At 45.6% G+C, this 21,205-nt stretch overlaps 1 protein-coding gene across 2 annotated transcripts; it reads right to left on the bottom strand.

Moving 5' to 3' along the window:
- Positions 1 to 17,673: 17,673 nt before the first annotated feature.
- Positions 17,674 to 20,897, bottom strand: ZCCHC12 (zinc finger CCHC-type containing 12). 2 transcript variants are annotated; one of them, XM_010365534.2, is made up of 4 exons: positions 20,672 to 20,897; positions 20,257 to 20,308; positions 19,936 to 20,059; positions 17,674 to 19,523 (listed from the first exon to the last, which is right to left on the bottom strand). In XM_010365534.2, exon 4 carries the CDS (start codon positions 19,411 to 19,413, stop codon positions 18,205 to 18,207), a length of 1,209 nt encoding a protein of 402 aa, XP_010363836.2. In that variant the 5' UTR covers positions 19,414 to 19,523; positions 19,936 to 20,059; positions 20,257 to 20,308; positions 20,672 to 20,897; the 3' UTR covers positions 17,674 to 18,204. The 2 variants fall into 2 exon arrangements, with proteins under 2 accessions (XP_010363836.2, XP_010363837.2); XM_010365535.2 differs by lacking the exon at positions 20,257 to 20,308 and having other exon boundaries at positions 20,672 to 20,855.
- Between the last annotated feature and the right edge of the window lie 308 nt (positions 20,898 to 21,205).

Raw genomic sequence — 21,205 nt, 5'->3', positions numbered from 1 at the left:
ATGTAAAACTCCCTTTTTAGAGAGTACAATCCCAATAAAGTAAATTATACATGTATCTACATTCACAGGGTTAGAAAAAAGATTTAAAAGAAATATGACAGGCTAGGCATGGTGGCTCACACCTGTAATCTCAGCACTTTGGGAGGCTGAGGTGGGAGGATCTCTTGAGTCCAGGAGTTTAAGATTAGCTTGGGCAACATGGCAAAACCCCATCTCTACTAAAACTGCAAAAATTAACCAGGTGTGGTGGCACATGCCTGTAGCCCCAGCTACTTGGGAGGCTCAGTTGGGAGGATGGCTTGAGCCCAGGAGGCAGAAGTTGCAGTGAGCTGAGACGGTGCCACTACACTCCAGCCTGGGTGACAGAGCCAGACCCTGTCTTCAAAAAATAACAAAGAAATAAAAGAAATTTGCCAAAATATTCAGTGTTTACCTATGATTTATTTTTTTACTATATACTTTTATGATTATTTAAATATTAACTGTATTTTGCATAATTTTGTGACATTCTAAATATTCAACTTTTATAACAAACCTAAAATTATTTAATAAACAAAATAGTTTTACAAACATTCTGGCAAACAGAGAAGGAAAACGTTTACATGTCTTTTCTTTTCTTTTCTTTTTTTTTTTAGAGACAGTCTCATTCTGTTGCCCAGGCTCAGACATCACAATTCACTGCAACCACGAACTCCTGGCCTCATGTAATTCTCCTGCCTGGGCCTCCCAAAGTGTTGAGATTACAAGCATGAGCCACCGCACTTGGCCAAGATTCTTTTTTTTTTTTTTTTTTTTTTTGAGACATTTTTCCCATTCTGTTGCCCAGACCAAAGTGCAGTGGCATGATCATGGCTCACTGTAGCCTTGACCTCCTGGGCTCAATCTATTCTCCTACTTCAGCCCCTGCAAGTAGCTGAGACCACAGGCATGCATCGCCATGCCGGGCTAATTTTTTTTTTTTTTTTTTTTTTTTTTTTTTGAGACGGAGTCTCACTTTGTCACCCAGGTTGGAGTGCAGTGGCACGATCTCGGCTCACTGCAAGCTCCGCCTCCCGGGTTCACACCATTCTCTTGCCTCAGCCTCCTGAGTAGCTAGGACTATAGGCGCCTGCCACCATGCCCAGCTAATTTTTTTTTTGTATTTTTAGTAGAGACGGGGTTTCACCGTGTTAGCCAGGATGGTCTCGATATCCTGACCTCGTGATCCGCGTGCCTCGGCCTCTCAAAGTGCTGGGATTACAGGCGTGAGCCATCGTGCCGGGCGCATGCCGGGCTAATTTTTAAGTTATTTTGTAGAGATGGTGTCTCACTATATTTCACAGGCTGGCCTTGAACTCCTGGGCTCAAGCAATCCTCCTGCCTCAGCCTCCCAAAGTGCTGGGATTATAGGCATGAGCCACCATAACCAGCCCCTAGATTCTATCTTAAGTTATATTTTCCTGAGCCGAAATTAGATCTTGGTCCATCCAGGATATTTAAAACCAACCTCCAGCCAGGCGCAGTGACTCACGCCTGTAATTCCAGCACTTTGGGAGGCCAAGGCAGGCGTATCACGAGGTCAGGAAATAGAGACCATCCTGGCTAACATGGTGAAACCCCGACCCTATTAAAAATACAAAAAATTTGCCAGGCGTGGTGGTGGGCGCCTGTAGTCCCAACTACTGGGGAGGCTGAGGCAGGAGAATGGTGTGAACCCGGGAGGCAGAGCTTGCAGTGAGCTAAGATTGCGCCACTGCACTCCAGCCTGGGCGACACAGCAAGACTCTGTCTCAAAAAACAAACAAACAAACAAGCAAACAAACAAAAAACCTCTACCATGTTCCCACTAGTAAAATTTAAGTTTCTTTACTTACAGTTTTTCAAACAGCTTTGCCCCGTGCTTGATGAATAGGAAATTGGTCAAATATTCATATCTGCTTATTTCTCCTGCCCCAAAAACTAATCTTCCATTATGATACAGTTTTTCTAAGCAATGTCAGTATTTTCCTTAAAATATGTGATAGAAAGTTCACAGGCTTTGGAGCTGCCCAACTTACCATTCACTTACTGACTGTATGACCTTAGTCCTGTGACTATCTTTTGCTGAGACTCATTGATCTTCTCTTAAATGGGACTAAGAATTCTTACTATATTATTGACTTGTTCAATACATAGTGATTGAAAATCATATTTATTGTTATCTTTTTTTTTTTTTAATTGAGACGGGATCTTAGGCTGTCACCCAGGCTGGAGTGCAGTGGCCAGATCTCAGCTCACTGCAACCTCTGCCTCCCAGGTTCAAATTATTCTCCTGCCTCAGCCTCCCAAGTAGCTAGATTACAGGCGTACATTACCATGCCCTACTAATTTTTTTTTTTTTAAACAGAGACAGGATTTCACCATGTTGGCCAGACTGGTCTCAAACTCCTGACCTCAAGTGATCTGTGTGCCTCGGCCTCCCAAATTGCTGGGATTACAGGCCTGAGCCAGCATGCCCGGTCCTATTATCACTCTTGTTTGTGCCCTAATAGAAGGAAAACAGCACAAAGTACCCAAAACACTCATATTTTTTAAGATAGTTATTTTTGGCAAGATGGCCGAATAGGAACAGCTCCAGTCTCCAACTCCCAGCGTGAGCAACACAGAAGACCGGTGATTTCTGCATTTTCAACTGAGGTACTGGGGTCATCTCACTAGGGAGTGCCGGACAATCGGTGCTGGTCAGCTGCTGCAGCCTGACCAGCGAGAGCTGAAGCAGGGCGTCGCCTCACCTGGGAAGTGCAAGGGGGAAGGGAATCCCTTTTCCTAGCCAGGGGAGCTGAGACACACAACACCTGGAAAATCGGGTAACTCCCACCCCAATACCGTGCTTTAAGCAAACGGGCACACCAGAAGAATATATCCCTCACCTGGCTGGGAGGGTCCCACGCCCACGGAGCCTCCCTCATTGTTAACACAGCAGTCTGTGGCGATCTAACCACAAGGCAGCAGCGAGGCTGGGGGAGGGGCGCCCGCCATTGCTGAGGCTTAAGTAGGTAAACAAAGCCGCTGGGAAGCTCGAACTGGGTGGAGCTCACAGCAGCTCAAGGAAACCTGCCTGTCTGGATAGACTCCACCTCTGGGGGCAGGGCTCAGCTAACAAAACAACAGGGGAAGCAGCAGAGGCCTGAGCAGACGCGAACGACTCTGTCTGACAGCTTTGAAGAGAGCAGTGGATCTCCCAACACGGAGGTTGAGATCTGAGAAGGGACAGACTGCCTGCTCAAGTGGGTCACTGACCCCTGAGTAGCCTCACTGGGAGACATCCCCCACTAGGGGCAGTCTGACACCCCACACCTCACAGGGTGGAGTACACCCCTGAGAGGAAGCTTCCAAAGGAAGAATCAGACAGGTACACTCGCTGTTCAGCAATATTCTATCTTCTGCAACCTCTGCTGCTGATACCCAGGCAAACAGGGTCTGGAGTGGACCTCAAGCAATCTCCAACAGACCTATAGCTGAGGGTCCTGACTGTCAGAAGGAAAACTATCAAACAGGAAGGACACCTATACCAAAACCCCATCAGTACGTCACCATCATCAAAGACCAGAGACAGATAAAACCACAAAGATGGGGAAAAAGCAGGGCAGAAAAGCTGGAAATTCAAAAAATAAGAGCGCATTTCCCCCTGCAAAGGAGCGCAGCCCATCGCCAGCAACGGATCGAAGCTGGTCAGAGAATGACTTTGACAAGATGAGAGAAGAAGGCTTCAGTCCATCAAACTTCTCAGAGCTAAAGGAGGAATTACATACCCAGCGCAAAGAAACTAAAAATCTTGAAAAAAGAGTGGAAGAACTGACAGCTAGATTAATTAATGCAGAGAAGGTCATAAACGAAATGACAGAGATGAAAACCATGACACGAGAAATACGTGACAAATGCACAAGCTTCAGTAACCGACTCGATCAACTGGAAGAAAGAGTATCAGCGATTGAGGATCAAATGAATGAAATGAAGCGAGAAGAGAAACCAAAAGAAAAAAGAAGAAAAAGAAATGAACAAAGCCTACAAGAAGTATGGGATTATGTAAAAAGACCAAATCTACGTCTGATTGGGGTGCCTGAAAGTGAGGGGGAAAATGGATCCAAGTTGGAAAACACTCTTCAGGATATCATCCAGGAGAACTTCCCCAACCTAGTAGGGCAGGCCAACATTCAAATTCAGGAAATACAGAGAATGCCACAAAGATACTCCTCGAGAAGAGCAACTCCAAGACACATAATTGCCAGATTCACCAAAGTTGAAATGAAGGAAAAAATCTTAAGGGCAGCCAGAGAGAAAGGTCGGGTTACCCACAAAGGGAAGCCCATCAGACTAACAGCAGATCTCTCGGCAGAAACTCTACAAGCCAGAAGAGAGTGGGGGCCAATATTCAACGTTCTTAAAGAAAAGAATTTTCAACCCAGAATTTCATATCCAGCCAAACTAAGTTTCATAAGTGAAGGAGAAATAAAATCCTTTACAGATAAGCAAATGCTTAGAGATTTTGTCACCACCAGGCCTGCCTTACAAGAGACCCTGAAGGAAGCCCTAAACATGGAAAGGAACAACCGGTACCAGCCATTGCAAAAACATGCCAAAATGTAAAGACCATCGAGGCTAGGAAGAAACTGCATCAACTAACGAGCAAAATAACCAGTTAATATCATAATGGCAGGATCAAGTTCACACATAACAATATTAACCTTAAATGTAAATGGACTAAATGCTCCAATTAAAAGACACAGACTGGCAAACTGGATAAAGAGTCAAGACCCATCAGTCTGCTGTATTCAGGAGACCCATCTCACATGCAGAGACATACATAGGCTCAAAATAAAGGGATGGAGGAAGATCTACCAAGCAAATGGAGAACAAAAAAAAGCAGGGGTTGCAATCCTAATCTCTGATAAAACAGACTTTAAACCATCAAAGATCAAAAGAGACAAAGAAGGCCATTACATAATGGTAAAGGGATCAATTCAACAGGAAGAGCTAACTATCCTAAATATATATGCACCCAATACAGGAGCACCCAGATTCATAAAGCAAGTCCTTAGAGACTTACAAAGAGACTTAGACTCCCATACAATAATAATGGGAGACTTCAACACTCCACTGTCAACATTAGACGGATCAACGAGACAGAAAGTTAACAAGGATATCCAGGAATTGAACTCATCTCTGCACCAAGTGGACCTAATAGACATCTATAGAACTCTCCACCCCAAATCAACAGAATATACATTCTTCTCAGCACCACATCGCACTTATTCCAAAATTGACCACATAATTGGAAGTAAAGCACTCCTCAGCAAATGTACAAGAACAGAAATTATAACAAACTGTCTCTCAGACCACAGTGCAATCAAACTAGAATTCAGGACTAAGAAATTCAATCAAAACCGCTCAACTACATGGAAACTGAACAACCTGCTCCTGAATGACTACTGGGTACATAATGAAATGAAGGCAGAAATAAAGATGTTCTTTGAAACCAATGAGAACAAAGATACAACATACCAGAATCTCTGGGACACATTTAAAGCAGTGTGTAGAGGGAAATTTATAGCACTAAATGCCCACAAGAGAAAGCAGGAAAGATCTAAAATTGACACTCTAACATCACAATTAAAAGAACTAGAGAGGCAAGAGCAAACACATTCAAAAGCTAGCAGAAGGCAAGAAATAACTAAGATCAGAGCCGAACTGAAGGAGATAGAGACACAAAAAACCCTCCAAAAAATCAATGAATCCAGGAGTTGGTTTTTTGAAAAGATCAACAAAATTGACAGACCGCTAGCAAGACTAATAAAGAAGAAAAGAGAGAGGAATCAAATAGATGCAATAAAAAATGATAAAGGGGATATCACCACCGACCCCACAGAAATACAAACTACCATCAGAGAATACTATAAACACCTCTACGCAAATCAACTAGAAAATCTAGAAGAAATGGATAATTTCCTGGACACTTACACTCTCCCAAGACTAAACCAGGAAGAAGATGAATCCCTGAATAGACCAATAGCAGGCTCTGAAATTGAGGCAACAATTAATAGCCTACCCAGCAAAAAAAGTCCAGGACCAGATGGATTCACAGCTGAATTCTACCAGAGGTACAAGGAGGAGCTGGTACCATTCCTTCTGAAACTATTCCAATCAATAGAAAAAGAGGGAATCCTCCCTAACTCATTTTATGAGGCCAACATCATCCTGATACCAAAGGCTGGCAGAGACACAACAAAAAAAGAGAATTTTAGAACAATATCCCTGATGAACATCGATGCAAAAATCCTCAATAAAATACTGGCAAACCGGATGCAGCAGCACATCAAAAAGCTTATCCACCATGATCAAGTGGGCTTCATCCCTGGGATGCAAGGCTGGTTCAACATTTGCAAATCAATAAACATAATCCAGCATATAAACAGAACGAAAGTCAAGAACCACATGATTATCTCAATAGATGCAGAAAAGGCTTTTGACAAAATTCAACAGCCCTTCATGCTAAAAACGCTCAATAAATTCGGTATTGATGGAACGTACCTCAAAATAATAAGAGCTATTTATGACAAACCCACAGCTAATATCATACTGAATGGGCAAAAACTGCAAAAATTCCCTTTGAAAACTGGTACAAGACAGGGATGCCCTCTCTCACCACTCCTATTCAACATAGTGTTGGAAGTTCTGGCTAGGGCAATCAGGCAAGAGAAAGAAATCAAGGGTATTCAGTTAGGAAAAGAAGAAGTCAAATTGTCCCTGTTTGCAGATGACACGATTGTATATTTAGAAAACCCCATCGTCTCAGCCCAAAAGCTCCTTAAGCTGATAAGCAACTTCAGCAAAGTCTCAGGATACAAAATTAATGTGCAAAAATCACAAGCATTCTTATACACCAGTAACAGACAAGCAGAGAGCCAAATCAGGAATGAACTTCCATTCACAATTGCTTCAAAGAGAATAAAATACCTAGGAATCCAACTTACAAGGGATGTAAAGGACCTCTTCAAGGAAAACTACAAACCACTGCTCAGTGAAATCAAAGAGGACACAAACAAATGGAAGAACATACCATGCTCATGGATAGGAAGAATCAATATCGTGAAAATGGCCATACTGCCCAAGGTTATTTATAGATTCAATGCCATCCCCATCAACCTACCAATGAGTTTCTTCACAGAATTGGAAAAATCTGCTTTAAAGTTCATATGGAACCAAAAAAGAGCCCGTATTGCCAAGACAATCCTAAGGCAAAAGGACAAAGCTGGAGGCGTCACGCTACCTGACTTCAAACTATACTACAAGGCTACAGTAACCAAAACAGCATGGTACTGGTACCAAAACAGAGCTATAGACCAATGGAACAGAACAGAGTCCTCAGAAATAATACCACACATCTACAGCCATCTGATCTTTGACAAACCTGAGAGAAACAAGAAATGGGGAAAGGATTCCCTATTTAATAAATGGTGCTGGGAAAATTGGCTAGCCATAAGTAGAAAGTTGAAACTGGATCCTTTCCTTACTCCTTATACGAAGATTAATTCAAGAAGGATTAGAGACTTAAATGTTAGACCTAATACCATAAAAACTCTAGAAGAAAATCTAGGTAGTACCATTCAGGACATAGGCATGGGCAAGGACTTCATGTCTAAAACACCAAAAGCAACGGCAGCAAAAGCAAAAATAGACAAATGGGATCTAATTAAACTAAAGAGCTTCTGCACAGCAAAAGAAACTACCATCAGAGTGAACAGGCAACCTACAGTATGGGAGAAAATTTTTGCAATCTACTCATCTGACAAAGGGCTAATATCCAGAATCTACAAAGAACTCAAACAAATATACAAGAAACAAACAACCCCATCAAAAAGTGGGCAAAGGATATGAACAGACATTTCTCAAAAGAAGACATTCATACAGCCAACAGACACATGAAAAAATGCTCATCATCACTCGCCATCAGAGAAATGCAAATCAAAACCACAATGAGATACCATCTCACACCAGTTAGAATGGCAATCATTAAAAAAATCAGGAAACAACAGTTGTTGGAGAGGATGTGGAGAAATAGGAACACTTTTACACTGTTGGTGGGATTGTAAACTAGTTCAACCATTATGGAAAACAGTATGGCAATTCCTCAAGGATCTAGAACTAGATGTACCATATGACCCAGCCATCCCACTACTGGGTATATACCCAAAGGATTATAAATTATTCTACTACAAAGACACATGCACACGTATGTTTATTGCAGCACTATTCACAATAGCAAAGACTTGGAATCAACCCAAATGTCCATCTGTGACAGACTGGATTAAGAAAATGTGGCACATATACACCATGGAATACTATGCAGCCATAAAAAAGGATGAGTTTGCGTCCTTTGTAGGGACATGGATGCAGCTGGAAACCATCATTCTTAGCAAACTATCACAAGAAGAGAAAACCAAACACCGCATGTTCTCACTCATAGGTGGGAACTGAACAATGAGATCACTTGGACTCGGGAAGGGGAACATCACACACTGAGGCCTATCATGGGGAGGGGGGAGGGGGAGGGATTACATTGGGGAGTTATACATGATATAAATGATGAATTGATGGGTGCTGACGAGTTGATGGGTGCAGCACACCAACGTGGCACAAATATACATATGTAACAAACCTGCACGTTATGCACATGTACCCTAGAACTTAAAGTATAATTTAAAAAAAAGTTATTTTCTTTTAAATTTTTCACGTAATTTTTACAACACTATGTGATTGAGACTATTATTTCCATTTGACCCATGTTCGATTGAAGAAAGTGGTAGTCCCACTATATGGATATGATGACATCTGGAATACTCTGTATAGTACTGCTTTTTGGAAGAGAATAGTAAACTGCAGGGAAATTGCAATAGGTGGTGAAAATGTTCATGAAAAGGAATTGAAGTTAGGCACATTCAAGGAGACTTCACCAAATTCTACTCCCTCAGTTAAGCATAGTCTCTTGGAGATGTCTTATGTTAAAATTTATAGAGGAAGTTGGGACTACTAGCTATGATTTTCCTTAGCTTCCCTTCTTAACCTCTTCATACTTTCCCAAAGCCCCAGTCAAATGATAAAATGGGCCGGTTGCAGTGGCTCACACTTGTAATCCCAGCACTTTGGGAGGCCAAGGTGGACAGATCGCTTGAGTCCAGGAGTTTGAGACCAGCCAAGGCAACATGGTAAAACCATGTCTCTACCCCAAAAATACAAAAATTAATTGGGTGTGGTGGCACATGCCTATGGTCCCAGCTACTCTGGAGGCAAAGGTGGGAGAATCACCTGAGCCCGGGAAGTCAAGGCTGCAGTGAGCCATGATTGCACCACTGCACTCTATCCTGGGCTCCAGAGTGAGACACTGTCTCCAGAAAAAAAAAAAAAAATGCCCTCCTGGTCAGTTACCATCCCCAAACCTGGGTAGCTTCATATTTTTAAGGAATTTAGCCATTTCCTTGTCTTTCTCTCTTTAGTGGTTTTCCTTACCCAAAGCATGTGAACATATTCTAAAACTAAAGCACTAAGAAAGAAATCGTTTTATAAAGACAAATAAGACATAGCCCCAGCACTCAAGGAGCCTGGATTCTAGGATAGAGAAAAGACATGCAAAACATGAATGTTGTGGATATTATACACATGAGTAAATAACAAAACAAACATGTTTTTGTGATAGGTTTTTTTGTTTTGTTTTGTTTTGTTTTGAGATGGAGTTTCCCTCTTGTTGCCCAGACTGAAATGCAATGGCGCAATCTCACCTCACTGCAACCTCCACCTCCCGGGTTCAAGCGATTCTCCCGCCTCAGCCTCCCGAGTAGCTGGGGTTACAGGCACCCACCACCACGCCCAGCTAATTTTTTGTATTTTTAGTAGAGATGGGGTTTCACCATGTTGGCCAGGCTGGTCTTGAACTTCTGACCTCAGGTGATCCACCCACCTCGGCCTCCCAAAGTGCTGGGATTACAGGCGTGAGCCACTGTGCCCAGCCTTTGTGACAGTTTTATATGTATTATGGTGAAAGTCTACATAGGAGCAGAAAAGGAAGGACTGGGCAACTTTCCAGAAAATGGGGATTAATAAAGGAAGTGTCATGCTTGAATTGACCCCGCGGTTCTCTTTAGCTATATTAACCTGCCTCTAATCTACCCATATTTCATGAGTTGGGTAAAGAAAAACATAAATTTAATGTCTCCACTTCCCTCTTTTTCATTCCTCAAACTCGTGCCTATAGGCATTCATATTTGTTAAATGATAATGGCTTATGATAGTTAACATTTATAGAGCTTTTGCCTGTTTCCAGGCATTGTAATATGTGTTTCACATATAGTAACTTTCTTATTTCTTACAACTACTCTCTAAGATAGGTACTGTTATTGTCCCCATTTTAGAGACAGGCAACTGAAGCACAGAGAGGGTAAACACCTTGACTGGGATCACAACTAGTAAATGCTGGGACTGGGCTTCAGATCTGGGCAGTTTAGCTTCAGAACCTATGAGTTATTATCAGGCTTATATCCCCTATGCTAGCACAATGTTGTTGGGGTATCCTGCAAATGCCCATGGGATTACAGAACAAATTCACATGGGATGACTGGGGATTTGAAACTCTGGAGTACAGTGGTGCAATTTCATCTCACTGCAAGCTCCGCCTCCCGGGTTCACGCCATTCTCCTTCCTCAGCCTCCCGAGTAGCTGGGACTACAGGCGCCCACCACACGCCTGGCTAATTTTTTGTATTTTTAGTAGAGACGGAGTTTTACCGTGTTAGCCAGGATGGTCTCGATCTCCTGACCTCGTGATCCGCCCGCATTGGCCTCCCAAAGTGCTGGGACTGCAGGCGTGAGTCACCAGGCCCGGCCTGGGGATTTGAAACTCTTAAACCCAAAGTTTGATGATAGGACATAGATGAAGCTACAAAGAAACCCATTCCCCACTTTCTGCCATGCTAGGAGTGAAGGGTCCAACTAATAAGTAATACCCTGGGGGAAGTGAGAACCAAGTAATGGATATAGAATATCTTCCAGGTTTCTGATTTCGTCGGCTAGGTGGGTGGTGGCTCAGCAATGTGCAGTATTCTCTCCTCTCTAGCAGCACTTGTTCCAGGTAGGAGGCAATAACAAAAGCTGGCATTCACTGAGTGCCTACTGTGTGCCAGGCACTTTGTTCATTCCACCCACAAATATTTATTGAGAATAAGCTCTGTTCCAGGGAGTGTTCCAGGAGCTGGTGATGCTGCAGTTAACTAGAATGTCTGCTGTCATTGAGTCTGGTGGGGAGAGACACCAATGTACAATATAAGTCAGTAAATTATGTAGTATACTAGAAGAAAGGCATGTGATGGAAAAATAGAGCAGGCAAGAGAGAATTGGAGTGCTGATGATCAGATGTGCTGTTTTAAACGGGATGTTCAGGGTCAGCTTCAGTGAGAAGATGGCATTTGAGCAAATACGGGAACATGGGGAATGATTAAGGCACAGGGCTATTTGGAGGAACAATGAGAACAACCAGTGCAAACCGGTGAGGTGGGAGTGTGCCTGAAGTCTGTGTCAAGATGCCCCAACAACATTGTACTAGGCTTAGGAGGATAAAAGTCTAGTGGAGAAGACAGCTAGTTATACAAGCAATTACAATAAAATGATAACTTCTACCTAAGATTCGGGGAATGAGCTTTAGCAGGGTCAGGGCAAGCTGGCCCAAGGGAGTGCCAGATGAGAGGATACTTGAAGTTCGACAAGGGTTTTGCCAGGTGAAAAGAGTTCCAGACTGATGGAGCAGCACACTGGGGGTCAGAGAGAACACAGATGGCCTGGTGTTTTAAGCCCATTCTTAGAGCGACCACATTTAATTTTTTCCAATTAGACTCAATGATCTGAAGGCACACCGAGAGCTTTAAATGCAGAGCATTGTCTTGCAAGTATGAAGCCTAATTTATTCACCCAAGTTTTACTTATGGTCTTTTAACTTGTTTCCTGTTTTCCACTATTACACGAAATAAACTAGGGTAAACATCTTTGTTCAAAAAAAGCTTTTACACTTGTTCAGCTATGTTCTCAGCATCAATTTCAGCAGATCATACTGTTGGATCCAGAGATTTTTGTATTTCAACCTTCGATGCATTTCCTGGTCAGCCTTCCAGTAAGAATGCCTCAATCCTCAGTCCTATCAGCAGTGTGAGAGAGAGACTGCTTGTCCACATCCTCATCAACAGTTTGTTATTTTTAGTATCTTATCCCAGAAATTGTATATAAAAATAAATATGAAGAGAAGATGGTTACAGGCTCTAAGAAGGAGCTTTCCTAAACTGATCACTTTTTTTCTGTCTTGTTTAATAAAAGAAATGAGACCTAGGCTATGCTACTGTGCAGGCTTTTGGTTGTGAATATGGCAATTAGAAATTGGTTTCCAGGATGCAACCGATAGAATGATCAGATATATTGTACCCATTAGGAAGGACTTTATAGTGTAACTGTAAAGACTTCTGGCTCTGGGGAGAGGCAGATCTGAAGTTCAATTCCAGCCCCAACCCTTACTATCTGTGTAATCTTAGGCAAGCGACAATAACTGTATGTGCCTCAATGTCCTTGTCTGTAAAATGGAGATGGTGAACATGTTACATATCTGGAAGGAGAATTTGTGTGAGGCCAACCTAAGTTGTCAGCTCTGGTTTGCGATGAGCTGCTGCAGCTAAGGATCCATACATATTTCCTGCTAGGATGATAACTCAAGACCCAGAGACAGTCTCGCTGCCTCCTTTTATCCTGCCCCTGAGAACCCTGGCAGTGGCAGGATTTCAGGGTTACCTGCATTGTAAAGGACTCCTCAGACCTGAGGCATGCCTCCTTCCTACCATGCATGGGGGAACCTCTGTGTCACTCTGAGATCAGCACCACTCACCCCTCGCTCCCATCTGTTGCTAAGGGGAATGGTTTTGGTGGAGGAAGACGTTGCTAGTCTTAAGCTATCTGAAAAGATAGGGGTGCCTCTGACTTGTGGGGGAAAGAGAAATTCCTTGGGAACATACAAACCACGTGTAGGGGATAGGGGTGAGCTACTGTCATTCCTGTTCAAGGAATCTACTTCAACATTCACTAAGTGCTCCTTTATCATCCTATCGCCATCATTATTAAACTCTTAGGCATTTCTGAATCCACTCTTGTACCTGTCAGGGGCCAAGTTCAGTGTAGCTCCTGAAACCAGACTGTCACATCCTTAGATTAACACTGAATAAGCACTGTATGCATGGCATGGACAGCATTTAACTTTTCCTGCCCTTCGTTCAGTAGCAGAGTAATGCATTTCAGCAGAGGCCCAGTAGCTGCCATTTCTTGAATGGAAGTCTACAATGGACCAACCCTGTGTTAATCACTCATATAAAGGGCACACCTGGAAAGGCAGGCCTTATTATCCCGAATTTACAAACCTCAATTTCGTTACATGTCACATGCAGATAATAACACCTACATGATAGGGTGCTGTGAACATGAGAGACATGTAAGATGTATAGACTTTGGGCTGGGCACGTTGGCTCATGCCTGTAATCCCAGCGCTTTGGGAGGCTGAGGCAGGTGGGTCACGAGATCAGGAGATCGAGATCATCCTGGCTAACATGGTGAAAACCCGTCTCTACTAAAAATACAAAAAAAAAAATTAGCCGGGCATGGTGGCGGGTGCCTGTAGTCCCACGTGCTCGGGAGGCTGAGGCAGGAGAATGATGTAAACCTGGGAGTCGGAGCTTGCAGTGTGCCGAGATTGCCCCACTGCACTCCAGCCTGGGCAACAGAGCGAGACTCCATCTCAAAGAAAGAAAGAGAAGGAAGGAAGGAAGGAAGGAAGGAAGGAAGGAAGGAAGGAAGGAAGGAAGGAAGGAAGGAAGGAAGGAAGGAAGGAAGGAAGGAAGGAAAGAAAGAAAGAAAGAAAGAAAGAAAGAAAGGAAAGAGAGAGAGAAAGAAAGAAAGAAAAAGAAAGAAAGAAAGAAAGAAAGAAAGAAAGAAAGAAAGAAAGAAAGAAAGAAAGAAAGAAAGAAAGAAAGAAAGAAAGAAAAGAGAATTATAGGTTTTGGGGCCAGTCCCCAGGAATGTGACCTCTGGCTCTACCAAGAACTAGCTGCCTGACCCTAGGTGAGCTGCTTAATGTTCCAGCTTATTTCCTCATCTAAAATATGTAAAAATGGCAATACCAATATGGGGTTAAGATGAGGATTCAAGGAACCAACACCTTCAAAGGGCCTGATACAGGATGTTTGGCACATAATAAGCTCTTAAAAATAGCAATTTTCCAGCTTGGAAAACATGGCAAAATCCTGTCTCTACTGAAAATTTAAAAATTAGCCGGGCATGGTAGCATGCACCTGTGGTCCCAGCTATTCAGGAGATGGGAGAATTGCTTGAGCCGGGAAGGTCAAGGCTGCAGTGAGCTGTGATTACACCACTGCACTCCAGCGTGGGCAACAGAGCGAGACTCTGTCTCAAAAAAAAAAAAAATGTTAATTATGTTTATTGTACCACTATTATGGAAGGATCAGGAAGAATAAGAAGATTCAGCAAAGGAGACCGAGAAGTGGGCATCAAAAGGTCAGGAAACAGGTACTGTGAGAGAGGGATGTCATGGAAACGGAGGGACAAGATGCCAGGAAGCAGGGAGACTGTGTAAAAGGGCACTCAGAGACTGGTTTCTTCTGACAAGATGAAATAACAATTTCTCATCTCATAGCGACCAATGAGAACGAAGGCAGAAAGGAAGAAAATAAGCCCGTATCTTTAGATGAAGGCTACCCGACACAAAATTCTCTAACAGCCTTTTAGGTAACTCTATTCATTTGATCTGAATGCCCAGGTATCCGGTTAGGAAGAATGCATATTTCTTGAATAAACTAAAAGCCAGTGTCACACAAAGTTAAAAAAAAAAAAAAAAAGTGGGGGGGAGGGTGAAAGGGGATGAGTCACAAAACAGGTTTTCAAAGCAGTGAAAGCAGTAGTCTGTACTAGACATCCAAGCTCACTCCAGTGAAAGGAAAGGTAGTGGTATGGATAGGATTTATTCATTTTTCTTTTCATTTTTCTACTCCCCCTGGTAATAGAAAGAAATAGCAGCATAATCTGTGTCTTTGGACAAATCACTCAACAAGTGTAAGCAGGAAATGGAACAATATTTGAATCTGGACTAGATGAGAAGGGTAGATATCACCCAGGAGTAGATTTAGGGAGGAATTAAGGGTTAAACTCTATGCAAGCTGGAGAGTGTTGGGGGCTTCTTTGGCTTTGGGGGCCTAGGTGGAGCTGCCTCCTATCTGGGGGTGCACAAAGAGTCCCTCTTGGCTCTGGAGAGACTGAGATTGCTGCCAGGGGCCCAGAGATGCCCCAGAAGGATGCAAGGAGTGGCCTTCTTGAGTCTTTGCTCCTGACTCAGTTTTTGTTCAGCTAAAGGGTCAGAAGCTGAGGCCTGGCGTGGTGGCTCACACCTGTAATCCCAGCACTTTGGGAGGCTGAGGTGGGCAGATCACCTGAAGTTAGGAGTTCAAGACCAGCCTGGCCAACATGGCAAAACCCCATCTCTACTAAAACTACAAAAATTAGCCAGGCACAATGGCGTTCGTCTATAATACCAGCTACTTGGGAGGCTGAGGCAAAGGAATCGCTTGAACCCAGGAGGCGGAGGTTGTGATGAGCCGAGATCGTGCCACTGCACTCCAGCCTGGGCGACAGAGTGAGACTCTGTCTCAAATAAAAAGGGTCGGCCGGGCGCGGTGGCTCACGCCTGTAATCCCAGCACTTTGGGAGGCCGAGACGGGCGGATCACAAGGTCAGGAGATCGAGACCATGGTGAAACCCCGCCTCTACTAAAAATACAAAAAATTAGCCGGGCGCGGTGGCGGGCGCCTGTAGTCCCAGCTACTCAGGAGGCTGAGGCAGGAGAATGGCGTGAACCCGGGAGGCGGAGCTTGCAGTGAGCCGAGATCGCGCCACTGCACTCCAGCCTGGGCGACAGAGCAAGACTCCGTCTCAAAAAAAAAAAAAAAAATAAATAAATAAATAAATAAATAAATAAAAAGGGTCAGAGGCAGAAGGGCCCTCCCAGTCTCCTTTTGGCCATGAGGGTAAAGGAGGCTGAGGCTTAAGGTAAACATTGAATGCTGTGGGGAGAAGGGAAGGGAGACTGGGCAGAGCACAAGAGACTGAGCCTCCACACCCTCCCCCAGCAGCTGTATGTGGCTCCAGGAGGGCAGTGGGGTGGTGGTTGTAAGGTCAAATGGTGGGGTCATGAGTGGAGCAGGGGCCATAAGCCAGGGAGTAGCTGAGAAAGAGAAGCACTTCACGCCAGGTTCTTGGCATGGCATCCCAGGGAAGACTTCTTGTAGTGCCTGGCTACCACTCCTTCCTCGGGGCCTCAGCCTGAACCCACTTTGTCCCCACTGAGTGGGCCATCAACTGCCAACATAATCAGAACCCCAATACCCCTCCATGGGACCTTCAACCTGAGCCATTTCTGGTACAGCACAGCCCAGAGACCGTTCGAAACCCTAGGGTCTATGATATCTCCCAGGCTCCCTGTCCCAGTCAATGTAGTTGTGAATTGACTGGTCACAGCACTCTCTCCTCTCCCCTGCCTATCCAGCCCTGTGCTTCTCCCCGACACACCAGCACTCACTGCTGCATACTCTATCCTCCCAGCTCCGTGGAGCCCCTATTTCCGGCAGGGCAGACTCCCTGAGGGTCCCAAATCTGCATATTCATTTCACACTCGACCCCTGCCTTAAGTGCAACAATCTCCACCCCACTCCCCAGCCTTGTCCTGCTAGCAAAAATGGGGACCTAGGCACCTACAAGAAACATAGGGACCTTTGGGGCCTGAGGTCACACACAAGTCCTCTTTTATCACCCTCCAGGATGAGACAAGGAGGTGGTCCCTCTTTTCTCTCCCTCTCCCATGAATGCCCTTGGCTCTGCTCACAAAGAGTGCAGAGCTTCCTGGCTTTCCAATTCCCATGTTCCTTCACATGCCCCAGCAAATATATTGCTTTTCGTGCCTCCCAAGCTAATTTGGAGTCCGTGGGGTGCTGGTGTCCTCTAGCACATAGCTTCAGAGTTTACAGGGGGAGGTTCCACACCCTCAGGAGCTGAGCCTGCTAATGCTGAGCTCCCGTGAGTGGCTGCTCTCTTTTCCTTAATTGGGGAGGGGGCAGAAGGTGGTGTCAGCCCACAGGAGAGATTCCTTGTTGTGACCAGGACGTTGTCCAGAGGCAGCAACAGCAACAATGATCTAAGGAATCTGCCCAGAAGAAGGAGAACTGCCCATCCCCAAAGTGAACAGAAATGGAGCCCCTGGAATCCCCATATTGGGCTATTACCCCAGCACCAGACTCCCCTGTCCCATCAGACACCTGAGTATATCAGAGAAGAAAGCACTGGTGTTTTGTCAACAAGTGGGTGTCACAATTTGACTCTCTGAGCAAAGGGACAGGTTAGTTGTGGTAAGGGGACTCTGTCCTTTTACCTTTGGGAAATATTCTCAGCCCATTTCTTTTTTTTTTTAATCTGCAAAATGCGGTTGATTAAAAACTCCACCTCAGAGTACAACCCCCTTTACAGTTTACTATGTATTTTTTTACTTCTTCCTAAAATAACAGCACAGACACAATAAGGTAGATGCTGATATATATATTTATTGACATAGAAAGAAGCTCACAACATATATTGTTTGGTGAAAAAATACAGAGTATAGAACAGCACTTATATTTCATCACTTTTATCTATACATATATCTATCTGGGTACATAGGTATAGGGAAATGTCTAGAAGGGCACTCATCAAAGGGTTGACAATGATTACATAAGGGTGGAGAGATTTGGGTAATTTGTACTTCACTTTTTGTACTTTTTTATTGTTCAAAGATTTAACAATAAATTACACCACTTTCACAAAAAATAAAGCTGTCAAGGAAATGGGCACACACAGAAAACAGACCCGTAGGCTGCAGGGAGAAGGAGCAAGGACAGAGGTCAGGCTATCTTCCCTCCAATGTGCTGGTATCCAAGACCCTTTCTCCTCCACCCCAAAAGATAGCCACTTTGTGGATTAATTCATGCAGTTAGAAGCCCCGCCCCCACCCCCCAGTTTTCCCACTACTGGATGCTGAATATAGGTAAGGGTTCACTGAAACCTGGGGGCTGGTCCCTTAGAGTGGCTCAGAGAAGTCAATGTATTCGCCAGGGAACCCTCTTGACCTCTCCATCTCGGTATGGGTCAGCTCCTGCAGGGTGATGATCAAATTCTCAAAAACCTGGGCCTTGTCACTCTCGTTGTCACAGGTTTCTTTTGAGTGGCCCTCCTCACCACAATAGGAACAGCGGACTGTGTGTTTTCGCTTCCTGGCTCTACGCATCTCCCCGGGACCATTATTCTTATAGCCAGAACCACCACTGGTGGAAGGAAACTGAGCCCTGGAACTGTGGGGGGAATCAATGACCAGCACTTCATCCTGAGGTCTGGCCCTGTCTCTGAGGGGAGGGGCACCCCAGGATGAAAGTGGAGGGTCCTGAGACTCCACCAGGATCACATCCTCATCGGAGTCGTCGAGGGTATCATCTATCTCTATTACATTGCAGTCAGCACTGTCGATCACTATCGGTGGGGAGCCCTGAAATGCCACAGGGCTGACTGCCCTCTCCACCATTGACTCAGACCTTTTTGGCCTCTTCCGTCTAATAAAAGCATCATCCCAATCCTCTTCCTCCCTTACCATTCTGATTAACTCCAGAAAACTGGGAAGCCGCTCCTGCTCATTTGCATACATCCTGAGAAAATCCTTAAGTCTGAGTCGGAGGTCCCTACTCAGCTCACCGCCTAAAAGGAGCTGCTGCAAGCGAGTCCGGTTTGCATCTTTCTCAGCTATGATGCCTGCCTGAATAGCGTTCTGGAGCTGCACCTCTAAACGGATCACGTAAAGGGAGGTTTTCTCCCCTTGAGCTTGTAAGGTGTTAAAAAATTTACCATGGGCAGTCACACTGCTTTCAGACTCCCCAAACACCAATTTCATGGCTCGCAAGAAATCTGCCACACTTAGGTTAGGGTTGGTCGCCTGAAGCACACGCATGACCTCGCGGGCAGGGCCCCTAAGGGTTTTCATCAAGCGCTTGAGCTTTTCCTCCTCAGACATACTCCAATCTGGCAGGACTCCATTGACTTGGGTCAGCCAGTTTTCAAAGGTTTCTTCCCCCTGGGCTGGCACCACCCTCCCCGAGAACAACTTCATGTTTCTGTCTGCCATGCTGGCCATTATAGGACCGAGACTTCTCCCCAGGGACCTCAGCATGGAATGGGCCCAAGGCGGCAAGGGTGCGTTCTGCCGCCGGCTGTTACCGACACGTGCAATGATGCTAGCCATGACTGACGACGATAGGGTATCTGAATATAAGATGCCTAGACTTTTTAGAAAAGCTTAATCTGCAGGCGGGAGAGGAGAGGGGTGGCTCTGCCTTCCTATCTCAGCAGGGGCTGTAAAAAAGAAAGGGGGGCTGGTTAATAAGGGAGCGGGCTGCAGCTGCATTCTCTCCCTACCTGAATATCCTGCAGTACATTTTACATTTGCCCACTACCCTAAAAATAATCTTGTAGGAGACTGGCACTTACAACCTCCCAGAGCTACCCGATGCCTGCGTGCTAGCAAGGTGCTTTTTGCAGCCACATCCATCCCTCCCACCAGTCCTCCAATAGGGAGGGCAACTGTTGCTTCAAATTCTAGGTGTAGCAGTGTCTGGAGCTGATATTGGGCTCTCCAAATAGAGTACAATGATCGCAGATTTGTGGAAATAAGATCTCATTAACCTCATGGTCTCTGGTCTCAACCACACCCCCTTCTCAAAGTGCCCCCCACCCCCGTCTCCCTCGTTATTTCTCAGATTCTTACACGAACTCTGAAACAAGAGCGCGCCTTTATTTCATTTCCAGCCTCTGCAACCAGTGCCGTCCGTGGGAAAGCTCCTCTCCGGGTACGGTCAACCTCTGTCCACAGGGGGTCGCAGATCCGGGTCCTCGAGGTTTCAAGATTGCGCCACAGCGGAGAAGGCCAGAGAAGGGAAGGGTTAGAAGCAGCTTCACCCGTCATCCTGCTACCCACAACCTCCGCTGTTGCCAGGCGAAAAATCCTCTCTGCCCCCTCCTGACTATAAGCCAGAGACCAGCCCCCCACCCCCAGCATTACATCTCCCCCAGGAAGCCGTCGGCCTACCAGTTCTGCAATCAGCTGCACAGAATTCAAGTTCAGATGCGGCTTTGATGGCCTGCCACGGAGAAAGGGAATAGGAGTTGGACACACCCACCCACATATTCCTCCCAGAAAGAGATGAGTAGATGCAAAGGAGGTTCGAAGCAAACAGCTTGAGATTCCTACCCCCCGCCCCGACGCCGCTACCACTTGCCCTGCCGCTACCCCTCGCCTCTCCCCCCACCCCCAAATCCAGGCAAATCCTACCCAGTCCGCAGTATCCAGGTGAACCCCACCTCCTCCCTCAGCGCAGCCGGGCCACGAGAGTACTCCTACCCCTGCCTCGCATTCACCGATTCTCCAAGCGGGGAGCCGCCCAGTACTGGTGGGTCTTCCCCCACCCCTCTCCCCGCCTGGCAATCGCACCCCGCTTCTTTACCTGTGCTCCACTGGTGGGCAGCTGATGCTCCCGCGTCGCCAGCTGTAGATTCCGCCTTCTGGTCTCCTCCGCCCTGCAGGGGGCAAAGAATTGAAGCCTCCTGGGCCGCTAAGCTACCAGGGGCTGCCCGAAGGAGCTGCTTCGCAGGGCCGCCCAACCAGGGGTAGCCGAGACGAGACAGCGCGGTTCCTAAGGCAGCCGCGGCGGCTTTTATCCTCTGCCAGCTGAGACAAAAGAGCGTGACGAGCAGGCCAGTGCGGCCAATCAGCGAAGTGCGGGGGCGGACGCCCCGCACAGCCTTGGGCAGAGGCGAGTTTTCGCCCGAGGGGGTGGGGGCGCAGCAGGCCCGCGGAGCGTCAAGTGCAGCTTGATTAGACCGATGGAGCCAATCTGCCTGTTACCAGGGAATTTGCGACTCTTTCTTCCTCCCCCAACCCTTCCCTTCTCCCTGGGCTCAACGCTGCATCTTAGGCCAGGTGCATTAAACACGAACTGGGTACAAAATCAAGTGAATAATAAAAGCTCTTCACCTTG

This window comes from Rhinopithecus roxellana, chromosome 7 (genome assembly GCF_007565055.1).
Source record: "Rhinopithecus roxellana isolate Shanxi Qingling chromosome 7, ASM756505v1, whole genome shotgun sequence".
NCBI classification, from domain to species: Eukaryota; Metazoa; Chordata; class Mammalia; order Primates; family Cercopithecidae; genus Rhinopithecus; species Rhinopithecus roxellana.
Note: the sequence above shows the minus strand (reverse complement) of the source record. Positions and strands in the feature narration are given on the sequence as shown.

Bases quoted from the DNA above. Each gene is read 5' to 3' on its own strand.
- ZCCHC12 (XM_010365534.2), bottom strand. From the start codon at position 19,413: ATGGCTAGCATCATTGCACGTGTCGGTAACAGCCGGCGGCAGAACGCA.